Source organism: Mustela putorius, unplaced genomic scaffold, assembly GCF_011764305.1.
Source record: "Mustela putorius furo isolate JIRA1106 unplaced genomic scaffold, ASM1176430v1.1 tig00000743_pilon_pilon_pilon, whole genome shotgun sequence".
NCBI classification, from domain to species: Eukaryota; Metazoa; Chordata; class Mammalia; order Carnivora; family Mustelidae; genus Mustela; species Mustela putorius.
The window spans coordinates 6,727,676-6,742,712 of record NW_025421464.1 but is presented as its reverse complement, the minus strand read 5'-3'; the positions used below and the strand labels follow the sequence as shown (position 1 = coordinate 6,742,712).

The following is a 15,037-nucleotide window of genomic DNA, read 5'->3' as shown; positions in this document are numbered from 1 at the left end:
TTGCTGCTCTTCTCAGTTGCTGCTATGTGGAAAATCTGTTCAGGAAAAGTACCCCATTTGCCAAAGACACCAAATAAAAGAGGCGTTAGTGCAATTCAATACAACCCTCACCTTTTTAAAAAAGGAACCTCAGGGGCTCAGCTGGTTAAGCATCTGCTTCATCTCAGGTCATGATCCTGGGGTCCTGGGATCAAGCCCCACATGGGGCTCACTGCTCAGCAGGGAGCCTGTTTCTCCCTCTCCCACTCCCCCTGCACGTGCACTCACACACTCTCTCTCTCTCCCTTTGTCAAATAAAATCTTTAAAAATAATAGTAATAAATAGGGAATCTCATCGGGGGTTTCTTTTCATGACAACCCCCAATTCATCAATGATAATGTCCTTTTCTTATTTCTTTATTGCTGCATTTTAACATTCTCTTTCTAATAATCATTTCAGTAACATATAATGTATTATTTACCCCAGGGGTACAGGTTTGTGAATTGCCAGACTTACACACTTCATAGCACTCACCATATCACATACCCTCCCCAACGTCCATAACCCAACCACCCTCTCCATACCCCCTTTCCCCCAGCAATGCTCAGTGTGTTTTGTGAGATTGAGAGTCTCTTATGGTCTGTCTCCCTCCCGACCCCATCTTGTTTCATTTTCTCCTTCCTTACCCCCCAAGCTCCCCCTGCCCCGCCTCTCAAATTCCTCATATCAGGGAGAGGATATGATAATTGTCTTTCTCTAATTGACTTATTTCACTCAGTATAATACCCTCTAATTCCATCCATATCGCTGCATATGGCAAGATTTCATTTCTTTTGGTGGCTGCATAGTATTCCATTGTGTATATCTATCACATCTTCTTTATCCATTCATCTGTTGATGGACATCTAGGTTCTTTCCATAGTTTGGCTATTGTGGATATTGCTGTTATAAACATTCAGGTGCACATGCCCCTTAGGATCACTACATTTGTACCTTTAGGGTAAACACCCAGGAGTGCGATTGCTGGGTCGTAGGATAGCTCTATTTTCAACTTTTTGAGGAACCTCCATGCTGTTTTCCCAGAGTGGCTGCACCAGCTTGCATTCCCACCAACAGAGTAGGAGGGTTCCCCTTTCTCTGTATCCTCTCCAACATCTGTTGTTTCCTGACTTGTTAATATTAGCCATTCTGACTGATGTGAGGTGGTATCTCATTGTGGTTTTGATTTATATTTCCCTGATGCCAAGTGATGTGGAGCACTTTTTCATGTGTCTGTTGGCCATCTGGATGTCTTCTTTGCAGAAATGTCTGTTTATGTCCTCTGCCCATTTCTTGATTGGACTATTTGTTCTTTGCGTGTTGAGTTTGATAAGTTCTTTACAGATTTTGGATACTAGCCCTTTATCTGATATGTCAGATATCTTCTCCCATTCTCTCAGTTGTCTTTTGGTTTTGTTGACTGTTTCCTTTACTGTGCAAAAACTTTTGATCTTTTGCGAATATCTTCTCCCATTCTGTCAGGTGACTTTTGGTTTTGCTGACTGTTTCATTTGGCTGTGCAAAAGCTTTTGATCTTGATGAAGTCCCAACCCTTGCCTTTGGCTATGTTTCTAGGAAGAAGTTGCTGTGGCTGAGGTTGGAAGAGGTTGCTGTCTATGTTCTCCTCAAGGATTTTGATGGATTCCTGTCTTACATGGAGGTCTTTCATCTATTTTTTTTTTAAGATTTTATTTATTTATTTGACAGAGAGAGATCACAAGTAGGCAGAGAGGCAGGCAGAGAGAGAGGAGGAAGCAGGCTCCCTGCTGAGCAGAGAGCCCGATGTGGGACTCGATCCCAGGACCCTGAGATCATGACCTGAGCCGAAGGCAGCGGCTTAACCCACTGAGCCACCCAGGCGCCCTGAGTCTATTTTTGTGTGTGGTGTAAGGAAATGGTCCAGTTTCATTCTTCTCCATGTGGCTGTCCAATTCTCCCAACACCATTTGTTGAAGAGACTGTCTTTTTTCCATTGAACATTCTTTTCAGAGTTGAGGGTGTATTTCTGGGCTCTCTATTCTGTTACATTGATCTATATGTCTGTTTTTGTGCCAGTACGATAATGTCTTGATGATGACAGCTTTGTAATACAGCTTGATGTCTGGAATTGTGATTTGCTCATTTTTCAAACATTCTTCTGGCTACTCAGGGTCTTTTCTGGTTCCATATAAATTTTAGGATGATTTGTTCCATTTCTTTGAAAAAATGGATGGTATTTTGACAGGGATTGCATTAAATGTGTAGATTGCTTTAGGTAACATAGACATTTTCACAATATTTGTTCATCTAATCCATGAGCATGGAATGCTTTTCCATTTCTTTGCGTCTACCTCAACTTCTTTCATGAGTACTTTATAGTTTTCTGAGTACAGATTCTTTGCCTCTTTGGTTAGGTTTATTCCTAGGTATCTTATGGTTTGGGGTACAACTGTAAATGGGATCAACTCCTTAATTTCTCTTCTGTCTTGTTGTTGGTGCACAGAAATGCAACTGATTTCTGTGCATTGATTTTATATCCTGACACTACTGAATTCCTGTATGAGTTCTAGCAGTTCTGAAGTGGAGTCTTTTGAGTTTTCCACATAAAGTATCATATCATCTGCAAAGAGTGAGAGTTTGACTTCTTCTTTGCCTTTGCCTCTTCTTATGCCTTTGATTTCTTTTTTTTGTCTGATTGCTGAGGCTAGGTTCTAGTACTATGTTGAATAGCAGTGGTGATAGTGGACATCCCTGCCATGTTCCTGATGTTAGGGGAAAAGCTCTCAGTTTTCCCCCATTGAGAATGATATTTGTGGTGGGTTTTTCATAGATGGCTTTGATGATATTGAGGTATGTACCCTCTATCACTACACTTTGAACAGTTTTGATCAAGAAAGAATTCTGTATTTTGTCAAATGCTTTTTCAGCATCTACTGAGAGTATCATGTGGTTCTTGTTCTTTCTATTATTAATGTATTGTATCACATTGATTGATTTGCGGATGTTGAACCAACCTTGCAGCCCAGGAATAAATCCCACTTGGTCATGCTGAATAATCCTTTTAATGTACTGTTGGATCCTACTGGCTAGTGTTTTGGTGAGAATTTTTTGCATCCGTGTTCATCAAGGAAATTGGTCTGTAATTCTCCTCTTTGATGAGGTCTTTGTCTGGTTTGGGGATCAAGGTAATGCTGGCCTCATAAAATGAGTTTGGAAGTTTTCCTTCCATTTCTATTTTTTGGAACAGTTTCAGGAGAATAGGTATTAATTCTTCTTTAAATGTTTGGTAGAATTCCCCCTGGGAAGCCATCTGGCCTTCAAGAGCCTGGGAAGCTCTTGTTTGTTGGGAGATTTTTGATGACTGCTTCAATCTCCTTTCTGGTTATGGGTCTGTTCAGGTTTTCTATTTCTTCCTGGTTCAGTTCCAGTAGTTTATACATTCTTAGGAATGTATCCATTTCTTCCAGATTGTCAAATTTGCTGGTGAATAGTTGCTCATAATATGTTCTTATAATTGTTTGTATTTCTTTGGTGTTGGTTGTGATCTCTGTTCTTTTATTCATGATTTTATTTATTTGGGTCCTTTCTCTTTTCTTTTTGGTAAGTCTAGCCGGGGGTTTATCCATCTTATTAACTCTTTCAAAGAACCAGCTCCTAGTTTTGTGCATTTTTGCATTCTGATGGTTCTTTGGCATCTTTACCTTCCTCTGCCCAACAGCTGCTCCTAGCCAGAGCCCCCACTTCATGTTTCAGCTTCTCTGTCAGTAATTATGTACCACTGAAATGCTCAAATTTCCCTTATCATTAATATGAGAAGTAATTAGTTGTTTCCATGGAAGTATTAATGTTTGAAGAGGCCCATAAAAGATAAAACAAACTCTAGCCACAATTCTTTTATTTTATCCAAAGCTGTGAAGAAAATCGCATTCTAACATGAAACATCAGAAGACTGATGTACTGTTAATGCTTAAATTTATTAAAAATTCCAAAAGTAATTTTTAAAAAAGATTTTATTTATTTATTTGACACAGAGAGAGACAGCCAGAGAGGGAATACAAGCAGGAGTAGTGGGAGAGGGAGAAGCAGGCTTCCTGCTGAGCAGGGAGCCCGATGCAGGGCTTGATGCTGGGACCCTGGGATCATGACCTGAGCTGAAGGCAGACCCTTAATGACTGAGCCACCCCAGTGCCCCTCCAAAAGTAATTTTAGACTCAACTGCTCTTAACTTAGGGGGAGGTCAAATAAAAAATTAATCCTCAATTTTATGTATTAACAAAACAAACATAAATAATGCCAAATACTAAAATTAACAGGTCAGGAAACAACTGATGTTGGCAATGATGCAGAGAAAGGGGAACCCCCCTACACTGGTGGTGGGAATGCAAGCTGGTGCAGCCACTCTGGAAAACAGTATAGAGGTTCCTCAAATTGTTGAAAACAGAGCTACCCTATGACCCAGCAACTGCACTACTGGGTATTTACCACAAAGATACAAATGTAATGATCCAAAGGGGCATGTGCACCCCAGTGTTTATAGCAGCAATGTTCAAAATAGCCAAACTATGGAAAGAGCCCAGATGTCCATTAACAAATGAATGGATAAAGATGTGGTGTGTGTGTGTGTGTGTGTGTGTGTGTGTGTGTGTATATATATATGTATATATATATCACATATGGGCGCTGGACATAGGGGAGGGTATATGTTTAACGAGCATCGGGTATTATATAAGACTGATGAATCACAGACCTGTACCCCCCAAACAGGTAATACATTGTATGTCTAATTAACTGAATTTGAACTTAAAAAAAAAAAAAAGAAAAAAAAGAACACCAAACAATCTGTTCAATAAACAAGTATACCTGCCTTTGGAATACAGTCAGACACACTCAGAGGGAAGCATCATAATACTCTGTGCTTGAGGTCAAATCCTTCTCAGTTCAGTCAATGACTTTGGACACTGCTGGGTAGTTGAAGGGAGGTCTAAGAAGCCCAAGCAGATAATCTGCTCACAGACAACTGATGATCTAAAATGAGTTAACAGATGAAAATGCACTGTGTCTGTCTCACTAGATTGTTCATTGAGCTCAGGACAAAGATAATCTAGTTTCTATCTACCAACCCACAATGGGGTTTTAAAATTTAGGCCAACACACTCTCAGATCAGTCACTCCTAGAACACTGCAGAAAAGAAAACGGCTTTGAGCTATTCAGCTGAAATACCAGAATCAAATGTCTGACTCTGGAAAAAGTAAGAGAATTTCTGCTGTATCTTATAGCCATACAAGACTCAAACCAAAAACAACCACTTCCTTCAGGAACCTTGAGGGGGAAAAAAAGAAAGAAACAAAAAGAAAGGAGTAATTTGTAAATGAGATTTCTGGCTCCAGGAAAGGGGAACACTGAGATATCTCAGAAATATTAAAGAGACCTGGGGAAAAGAATTACTGTGTTGATGACATAATTCTTGATATCAATGACTGCTAACTGTGGTGGAATAGGGTTGTACTTTAATCTATTGAAAACAGTTCTATACTGTAGCATGTGTGGGTGACAAACTGTTCTCATTTCCTTTTACGGCATTCTAAACCTTAATCTCTGAGGGACCAATGACCTTGGGAATACTGAGGCAGCCTTATAGAATTGAAAAAAACACTTTTTCTTTGGCTAAAGCATGTGTGTTGATTGTAATTATATCAATAATTAAAATTTAACAGCTAACATTTACTGGGCACTTACAATGTGTCAGACACTATACTACTTAGCACTACCCACCCTGTCTTATTTAATCCTGTATTTTTAAAAAGATGACAAAATGGAGATTTTTTTTTTTAATGGTGGGCCGAGATAAACTGTTATAAAATCTCCATGTTAAAGATGAAGACCTGAGGCTTAAAGAGGTTAATTAACTACCCAAAGATAAACAGCTAGCAAACAGCAGAGGTGGGATTCAAATACAGGCAGTCTGACCCCAAGGTAGTGTTCATTCACTACACTAACATGAAAAGACACCTAATAGACACACTCAGAGGGCACATGCCTTGAATTATTCTCTCCAATAGAGCTGATAGGCTTTTCTGAGCCATCCACATTCTCAAATGTACTTATTTTTACATCTGAAAACTTCTCTATTGGTGTAAATTTTATAAATGCAATCCCTTTATTTATTTATTTATTTATTTATTTAGTAAGATCTACACCCAGTGTAGGGCTTGAACTCATGACCCTGAAATTCAGAGTCGCATGCTCCACTGACTGAGCCAGCCAGGCATCCCTCTAACCCCCATTTTAAACAACACCTAGTGAGGGACTACAGAAAGGTATGGCTGTCCTCCTCAAGTTCACCTCCAAAATTAGGCCATCTCAATAAAACCTACCTCCAAGGAAGCTAAAAAGGTAGGACTGAAGTCTATGACCAGTGAAAACTGTTCTGTTGGCCTATCGAAGAAATAAACCCATGTTCAACATGCCAATATATGATCCACAAAAATAAAAAGTAAGACCAACCCGAAAGCTACTTATTGACAAAGCCTCAAGAGTCTATACTATGATGGAAGGAATAAAGAGAAGACTGAAGAAGCAACACTTTCTCTGCAAAGCTTTCCTGGTGGCAGAGCTGTTCCTGATTGTGCCACCAAATTTTGTTCATTCTTCTGTCACCACAATGACACTGTGTACTAGAGTATCAGTTTTCAAATTTGTGGAATGCCATCCTTAGACTGCAAGCTCCATGAGAGTAAAACTGTGGCTTAAACATTTTTATATCCTGACACTGTCTTGATCCCTGAGAAAGGAGGTAGACCTCTTTGTTCACAGGATCTTATGATCCATGAGGAAAAGAACCTTGTCCTTCAACTTTGAGAAATAGCTCCAATGCTTCTTTAAAGTCTGCTGAACAGAGACACCCCGGACTAAAATGCAGAACTGGGGATAGGTGGTGGAGCCCATGGAGAGATACAGAGAATTATGTGATCCCAAAATATCTGGCCAGAATAGACAGATGAAACTGACAGATGAAACCTAGATCATGGCTGTGGAGCTAACAGTTGTCTATATCAAGGTGCTGAAAGACATAAGAATGAATGAGTTCGGGGCACCTGGGTGGCTCAGTGGGTTAAAGCCTCTGCCTTCAGCTCAGGTCATGATCCCAGGTCCTGGGATTGAGCCCCACATCAGGCTCTCTGCTCAGCAGGGAGCCTGCTTCTCCCTCTCTCTCTGCCTGCTTCTCTGCCTACTTGTGATCTCTGTGTGTCAAATTAATAAATGAAATCTTTAAAAAAAAAAAAAAAGAATGGATGAGTTCATCTATGATGAGGGACAGGATTATAAAATCAAATTCTAAGAAAAGTCAAGGGTGATGAGGCTCAAGAAAATCTTTTGCAGAGTGTATTGGCAAGCTACAAGAATGCAGGTTTTGGACATCATACAAAACAACTGAGAAGTACTCTTCAAAAAGGTCAAGACCATAAAAAACAATGAAAATCACAATGAAAAGTAACTGCAATATGGGACTGTGGATAGGATCCTCAAACAGGAAAAGGATACAAGTGGAAAAAGTAGTGACATCTGAATTAAGTCTGTGGTTCAGTTACCAGAATTATGAATTCCTGGTTTTGATCATTGTACTACGGCTACAGAAAATGTTAACTTTAGGGGAAATTGGATGAGGAGTATATGGAAACTCAGAAACTCTACTGTTTTTGCAAATTCCTGTAAATTCAACATTAATTCAAAATAAAAGTTCAAAAAAATGTAGGTTTTACAGCAAGAGTAGCAAGAGATGATATGGATGAGGAAGACAATTCAGAAACTGAAGTAACATATATGAATCAAACATTCTTGATGTCTAACATGAAAACAAAGACATACAAGTCAGCAAGCAACAAGATATCAGAACAAAAGCTTTTCAAAGGGGAAAACAACCAGAGCATATTTGAAGGTATATACTGGTTCATTCAATCATTAAACAACCATTTATGAGCCATCAGTTATGGTTAGACACTTTGCTACGTGCTAGTCCCTGCCTCTGAGTTAACCATGTAGTGTGTGAGGAGACACATAAATATGTGTTTTGTGAGTATGAAGAGAATGTGCCAGGAAGAAAGAGGATGAGAAAACTGCAAAGAGAGGAAATGAAATTAAGAAATCACTCAGGAGGTGAAAGAGAAAACACCCTGAAATGGAAATATCAATGAAAATAGCTCTTTATCTGTTATAGTCCCACCATTAACAAGAAGTAACTTTGAAAAGCACTAGTCTAGGGACGCCTGGGTGGCTCAGTTGGTTAAGCGGCTGCCTTCGGCTCAGGTCATGATCCCAGCGTCCTGGGATCAAGTCCCACATTGGGCTCCTTGCTCGGCAAGGAGCCTGCTTCTTCTCCCTCTGCCTCTAGCCTGCCACTCTGTCTGCCTGTGCTTGCGACCTGTATCTCTCTCTCTCTCTCTCTAACAAGTAAATAAAAATCTTAAAAAAAAAAAAGAAAAAGAAAAAGAAAAGCACTAGTCTAAACTGTCATGCAAAAAGTGTCTATATCACGATGCTCTAAAAACATCGTGAGAAGAATATTCTCAGGGTTATAGGTGGAATGCGGCCACTACAGAATGAGCACGTGTGTTCAGTCTTCTAAAACGTTTCTTACATACACCCCATCAACAACAACAACAACAAAACACACACAAGAGAAAAGCTCAATTACAAACTACAGCAGTACCTTCCGGAGGAAGAGGCAGATGATAAGAAATACAAACGATAACACGTACAGGGGAAAAATGTCTATTACAGCAAACTTGAACCAATACTTTACATACCAACTAGATTAATGAGACAAAATTAAATTGTGACAACTGGTAGTATCAAGATTATGGTAAAACTGGAACACCTACTGCTGTTAGCACCATAAACAAATAAAAGATGAATTCCATATGAGCACAGTATGTTCCTTAACATATCTGTAGCTGAGGTGACCCCATCATCTGCCACTCCCCTCCGTTTACTCAATGCTCCGACATTTCACTCCCATGCTTCTGCTCTCACTAATGCCTAGTCAAGAATGACTTTTCCTCGGCCTCCTTCATTACCCACAGAACTCCTATTCATTCATCATGGCTGAGATTCCAACATCCTATCCTTTTTCTTCAATGAGCGCATCCATTAATACATCCCTTCTCCAGGCATATCCAATCGTTCCTTCCATTGTGCTTCCATAATACTTTATTCACACAGTTCATTGTTGAAGGAAATGTCTGTCTCATTCCTCAAGTTACAAATTCTTTAAGGTCCAGGACGATGTCTTAATAATTTTTGTACATGTAATACTAAGCACAGGAGATGGCACGGGAGATGGTAATTTCTAACAGCAGGTGGGAGGGTGAAATGCCAAACAAAAAGAAGTTTACTGCAATAGTATCTCCAAAAACAAACTCCTGAAGACCATTAAATAATAATAAATAATTCCTCTAAATAATAATAGAGGAACAATTTAGGGAAAAATGGTTGGTCTATCATCTGAACAAAAAGTATGAAAACATTAAAAATAACATGAGGACCATGCAGAAACACAGGAAATATTTCTGGCAGTGTTAAATTAAAAGTGTAGAACACAAAACAGTAATAACACAATGGTTATTGCTATGCAATATACAGTAACTGTGGGACTATAAAAATACTTGTTAGACTAGGGTCCTTTTCCTTTTCTCAAATACTTTCTTTTAACACTATTCCTGTCAGTTTATTGTCATTAAAAATTTTTTATTTCAAAAGAAAGAAGTAAGGGGAAAGGAGCAAGATTAAATTCCTACAGGCCCCTGCAATCCAAGGAAATGCTATGGTACTACTGATAGGTCACAAAAGGAGTGAGTGTCTGCAGTCTTGCTAAAACCAAGGGTCCCTGACCCCAATCTGCCTCAAAGAGAACACTTCTCATGTCACAAAGCAAGTCATTTCCACTGAGCCAAGGTGCACTAAATGCGAATTCTTTATTGCAAAACTTCGAAGGTAAGAACTTTTTCCAGACATCTGTGGAATTAGTATTAATGAGAATGCCCTGAAGTTCATATGCGTGCCTGTGCAGCAGAAACTTCTCAGCCAAGGAACTGCTGGGCACACTTCTTGATGAGATGTCTAAGCCCGAAGGCATCAAAAAAGTACATTTCCATATTGGGAACATAACTGGCTTCCTCTTTAAGACTTTTCCCACCACCTCCTGTCCACATTGTAATTCTCCTGTCTTCTCAAATGAATAGTTAACATATGTCAAGGATATAAGGCATATACTGAGGCACTTACTGCCTAACTCTATTACTAGAAGAACCAATCTCAGCAGAAAATTGGAATCTTCCCACCATGCTGTACCAAAAATGAAATTTAGGAAGCACCCAAAAATATTAAATACTTTAAATAAACACTTGACATTACATATTTTTCTTGCATACCTTAATCTCTGAATTCCAGGAAAGGAAACTAATAACTCTTAGAGCTCTATCCCCCCATTTTATAAGGTGGTAAAAAGATAGAGAGGGGAAGTGACTTGTCCTGAGTCACCCACATAAGTAATGATAATGGGAGGATTAAAACTCAAATCTCCCAGATTTTCAGCCCCGATTCATTCTCCTACATCAAGCATTTTTATCCCTTGAAAGCTCTAGAGCTCTCTTGGCCTAAATAATTAGTATTTAGTATTTGGCCTAAATAATTAGTATTGAATTTAAAGTTAGAAGAGACTTCAAAGAGACTTACTTAATCCCCTCATTAGGCATATGAGGAAACTGAGGCCCAGAAAGATTAAGTGATTTGCTCTCAATATCGTGGATAGCAGGGAAAAAAATATGACTTAGGCTCAAAAAAACTAAAACTAACAGCTATGAAAAGGGAGGAAAATCTCAGCTGGGAAAAATTTTTAAAGGAATTTAGATCATTCTAGACCAGATACACTTTCAAAATGTAGTCCCTGGACCACAGCTTCAGCAACACCTGGGATCTTGTTAGAAACACAAATTCTAAGGTCCCACAGGAGACTCAATGAATCAAAGTCTGGGGGTGGGGATGTTTAAATCAGACAAGTCCCTGAGGAAATGAATTTCAGTGGTCATGCTGAGTCCACTTTGTAAATCACAACTATAATCAACAGCACTAAAATACATGCATTCTTCTATGGATGTACCATACTTCAGTTTTTTAAGCTTTTAAAAAACTGAAAACAAAATGGAAACTCAGATTTGAGTATTCATTTGGTTCCAATTCTGGCTCTGTTCCTTACTGGCTGTTTGTCCTTGGGCAGGTAACGGACTTCTCTAGCTCAAGCTTCCTTCTCTGTAAAATAGGCAAGCCACCCACCTCAAAGGGCATGTTGAGAATTAACTGTAAGAATGCATCAGAAAGCACTTTAGTTCAGCATCTGGCCCAGAGTAGGCAGGCAGTACAGCACAGTTATTAGAAGCTTCAGCTATGAGGCAGGTACTTTTCTGCACCTCAGTCCCCTCATCTGTACAACAGGGATTAAAGATAGTACCTTCTTCATAGGGTTGTTATAAAGATTTTGAGAGATGGTGCAGGTAAATAATGCATCTTTCATACCTATAAAATGTTGCTGTCTTTGAAGAGTTTTTGCATCCATTAATTCAAATGACCTTCAACCATTTCCACGAGAGGATGGGTGCTACTTCATTGATTATGGACTAGATTCCAGACTGTACCATCTTTTAGGAACAGAAGGATAGACATCAGTCCCGCAGAAAGGAAACTGCATGAATAGTGCATGTGGGGAATGAACAGGACTGAAAATAAGGAGATGGGGATTCTGGTTTCAACTATGCTACTACCTTAGCCCACAACCTTGGGGAACTGCTTTACCAGAATGGGGTTCACTTTTCATTGGCAAATAAGTGGTCCGTGTGAGGTCATCTATAATATCTCTCCAAATAAAATTCAAACTCCTTATCATGGCCTACAGAAAGGCCTAAGTGGTCTGTCATCTGCCTACATTTCCTATTCATCACCTACCATTCTCCTACTCACTCACCATGTTCCAGTTCCATCAACCCTCTTCCTGATCTTCTAACAGGCCACACCAGCTTCTACCTCATAGCCTACATACTTGCTCTTCCCTCGCCTTGATCCTCTGCCCTTTTACATGATTGGCTCCTTCTCAACCTTCAGTCCTTTAACATCCATTCCTTGGAGTCCTTCCCAGATGGTATTACCAAAAGGAATAGGTCCTATCTCCTACTGTCAGGGGTTATTTTCTTTTGTAGCACTAATAAAAACATACTGAAAGCCATAGATGAGCCACATATGTAATTTTAAATTTTCTAGCAGTCACATTTAAAAAGTTTTAAAGAAGGTAACATTAATTTTTTTTTAAGATTTTATTTATTTATTTGACAGAAAGAGAGAGATCACAAGTAGACAGAGCAGCAGGCAGAGAGAGAAGGGGAAGCAAGCTCCCTGCTGAGCAGAGAGCCCAATGCAGGGCTCGATCCCAGGACCCTGAGATCATGACCTGAGCTGAAGGCAGAGGCCCAACCCACTGAGCCACCCAGGCGCCCCGGTAACATTAATTTTAATAAAATATTTTCTTTAAGCCAATATATGCCACATATCGTCATTTCAACATGGAATCAATATAAAGATTATATATGTTACATTAATTTTTTTCATACTAAGTCCTGGAAATCCAATGTGTATTTTACACCTATTACTCTCAATTCCAACTAGCCACATTTCAAGTGTTCAGGAGTCACAGGTACCCAGTGGCTACCACACCAAACAGCACAGTTCTATAGTATACCCTGCTTATCCTTCAAAGTACCTATCACAACCTGAATTTCTTCTTTATTTACCCACTTATTATCTTGTTACTTTCCCACCAAGTTCTTCAAAAGCAAGAACTCTGCCTATTTTGTTCAGTATCCTATACTCAGAGGACTTGGTGCCTTGCACAGTAGTCGTTCAATAAATTTTTGAGCAAATGAATGAACCTCTTTTAGCTTTAATATTCTGAGTCAATGGGCTAGCCATTCTGCAACTCCCAAAAGACACAGAACCACTCATTCAACAACCCTCCTATTTCCTGTCTTCTTTCATGTTCAATAACTGTCTTAAAAAGAGAACTCTCTTGACTATATATCAACCATTGCTTCAAAGTTCTTTTCTACAATGTCTAGAGCCTCCAAGGTCCATTCTTTGTATGTTGGCTGAGGGAGTAGCATGAGTATAATTGCTAACATGCACTGAACTTTAACTCTTTGACAAGCATTGGTCTAAGCATTTTACATTTCACAACGGCTTCACAATAGACTTCTGTGGTAGGTGCCATCTTTGCCCCAATTTACATATGACACCAATGCATAGAGAGGTTAAGTATTTTGTTCAAGATTACAGCAGCCAGTTAATAGCAAAATAGAGATTCCAAGGAACATGCAGCCCCTGACACATAGCTCTTAATCACCTATTCTCTACTGCAAAGCTGTCCAATGGAAATATAAGACCATTGACATATGTAATTCCTAATAGCCACACTAAAAGGCTAGTAGCTACATTAAAAAGCCAACAGAAACAAGTGAAATTTATTTTAAATTTTATTTCACCCATTACCCATATGATTAATCAACATGATCAATAATCAAGGTAATTGATCAATATAAAAAATCAGCATAAATACTTTATTTTTCATATTGAATCTTCAAAATTCATCATGATTTTACACTTAAGAGTACTTTTCAACTCATACTAGCTCCACTTCAATTGGACACATGGACAGCTACCATACTGGACAGCAGGGTTCTACTGCCTCTCACAAGGAGCCACGGCAGGAAGTCAAAGATGGGTAAACTTTGAACTGGGAGCCAGGACACCTCAGCTCTAATCCAGCTCTTACTTGTTGAGTTATTCTGGATAAGTCCTTTCTGCCCTCTGCACCAATTCCCACCAAGTTGCCTGAGCAGGGAAGACAAGATTTCTAGGGTCCCATCCCATAGGAATTCCAAGTATCTCCCAACAATGGCAGTTAAAATGGGAACAGATTTTTGCACTTTAAAATTGGCTTTCACATCCAGTAGTTAATAGAGTCCTCAAACAACCCTCTTGGGTAGTTATTACTGTCTCCGTCTTATATGTTCAAAAACTGAAGCTCAAAGAGGGCAAAAGGACTTATCCAAAACCCACATGGCCAGTCAGTGGGGAAGCCGGGCCTCAACTGCAGGAAAGACCAGTGCCCTCCCACCACCACCACCACCACCACCACCACCACCACCACCACACCACCACCAACAACAACAACAACTCAACAACAACAACTCAGCGACAACAACAACAACAACAACAACTCAGCGACCGGGGGACAAGAGAATTGAAGGGAGATGATTGTGAAGATGATCCGGGGCCTTCAGAAGAGTTGAAGGGAACCAGGCCCCAGTCCAAGGTAGGCTAAGAGGAGGCCCAGACTGGAGTTGAGAGGAAGGGGCCTGGGCTCTGAGAAGCTGAAAGGGCCCAGGGGAGTTTCAGGGGAGTGAAGTGAAATAAGAAGCTCGGACATGAGAAATGAGGGGACGCGGGCCGGGGACAGAGGTGAGAGGAAGTGAGATGAAGGGACTCTGGTCCCGCGACCGGAGACCCTTGCCCGGGTGAGGGGACGGTAGCCCGACCCTTCTCGTCTCTCATACCTGGTAGCTGAGAAGTTCACCCACATCCATGGTTCCAGGCCCAGACAACACCTGCTATTCGGGTTCCCTCCACTCACGCCCAAACCGCGACCCCTCCACTGCAGCTCCAGCCACACTGCCGGAAAGCGCTGTAAGCGGGTCGCAGAGCCAATGAGGTAAAAGTATGAGTAACACGAAATCCGGCCACACTGCGGTAAAAGGGACCGCCACCGTAAAGCGCGCTGCATTTACGACGGTGCTGCTTCCGCCCGGAGCCTGAAGAGGGTGGGGAAAGGGGGCGGAGACTTGAAGGAGGGAGGTAAGGTGAGAGGAAAAACCCCAAAGGAGGCAAGATTTATTGGGTGCCCCCTATGTGCAGGGCGGAGCGCTGAACGTTTCACTTTT

General features: G+C 40.4%; 1 protein-coding gene across 1 annotated transcript in view; it reads right to left on the bottom strand.

Moving 5' to 3' along the window:
* CTNNBL1 (catenin beta like 1) overlaps nt 1-14,799 on the bottom strand; it is a 161,676-nt gene extending 146,877 nt beyond the window's left edge. Inside the window, exon 1 of the mRNA XM_004746461.3 lies at nt 14,654-14,799. Within this exon, the coding sequence (XP_004746518.1) occupies nt 14,654-14,683 (30 nt within the window). The 5' untranslated portion in view covers nt 14,684-14,799. The remainder of the gene's footprint in view (nt 1-14,653) is intronic.
* Nucleotides 14,800-15,037: the final 238 nt, after the last annotated feature.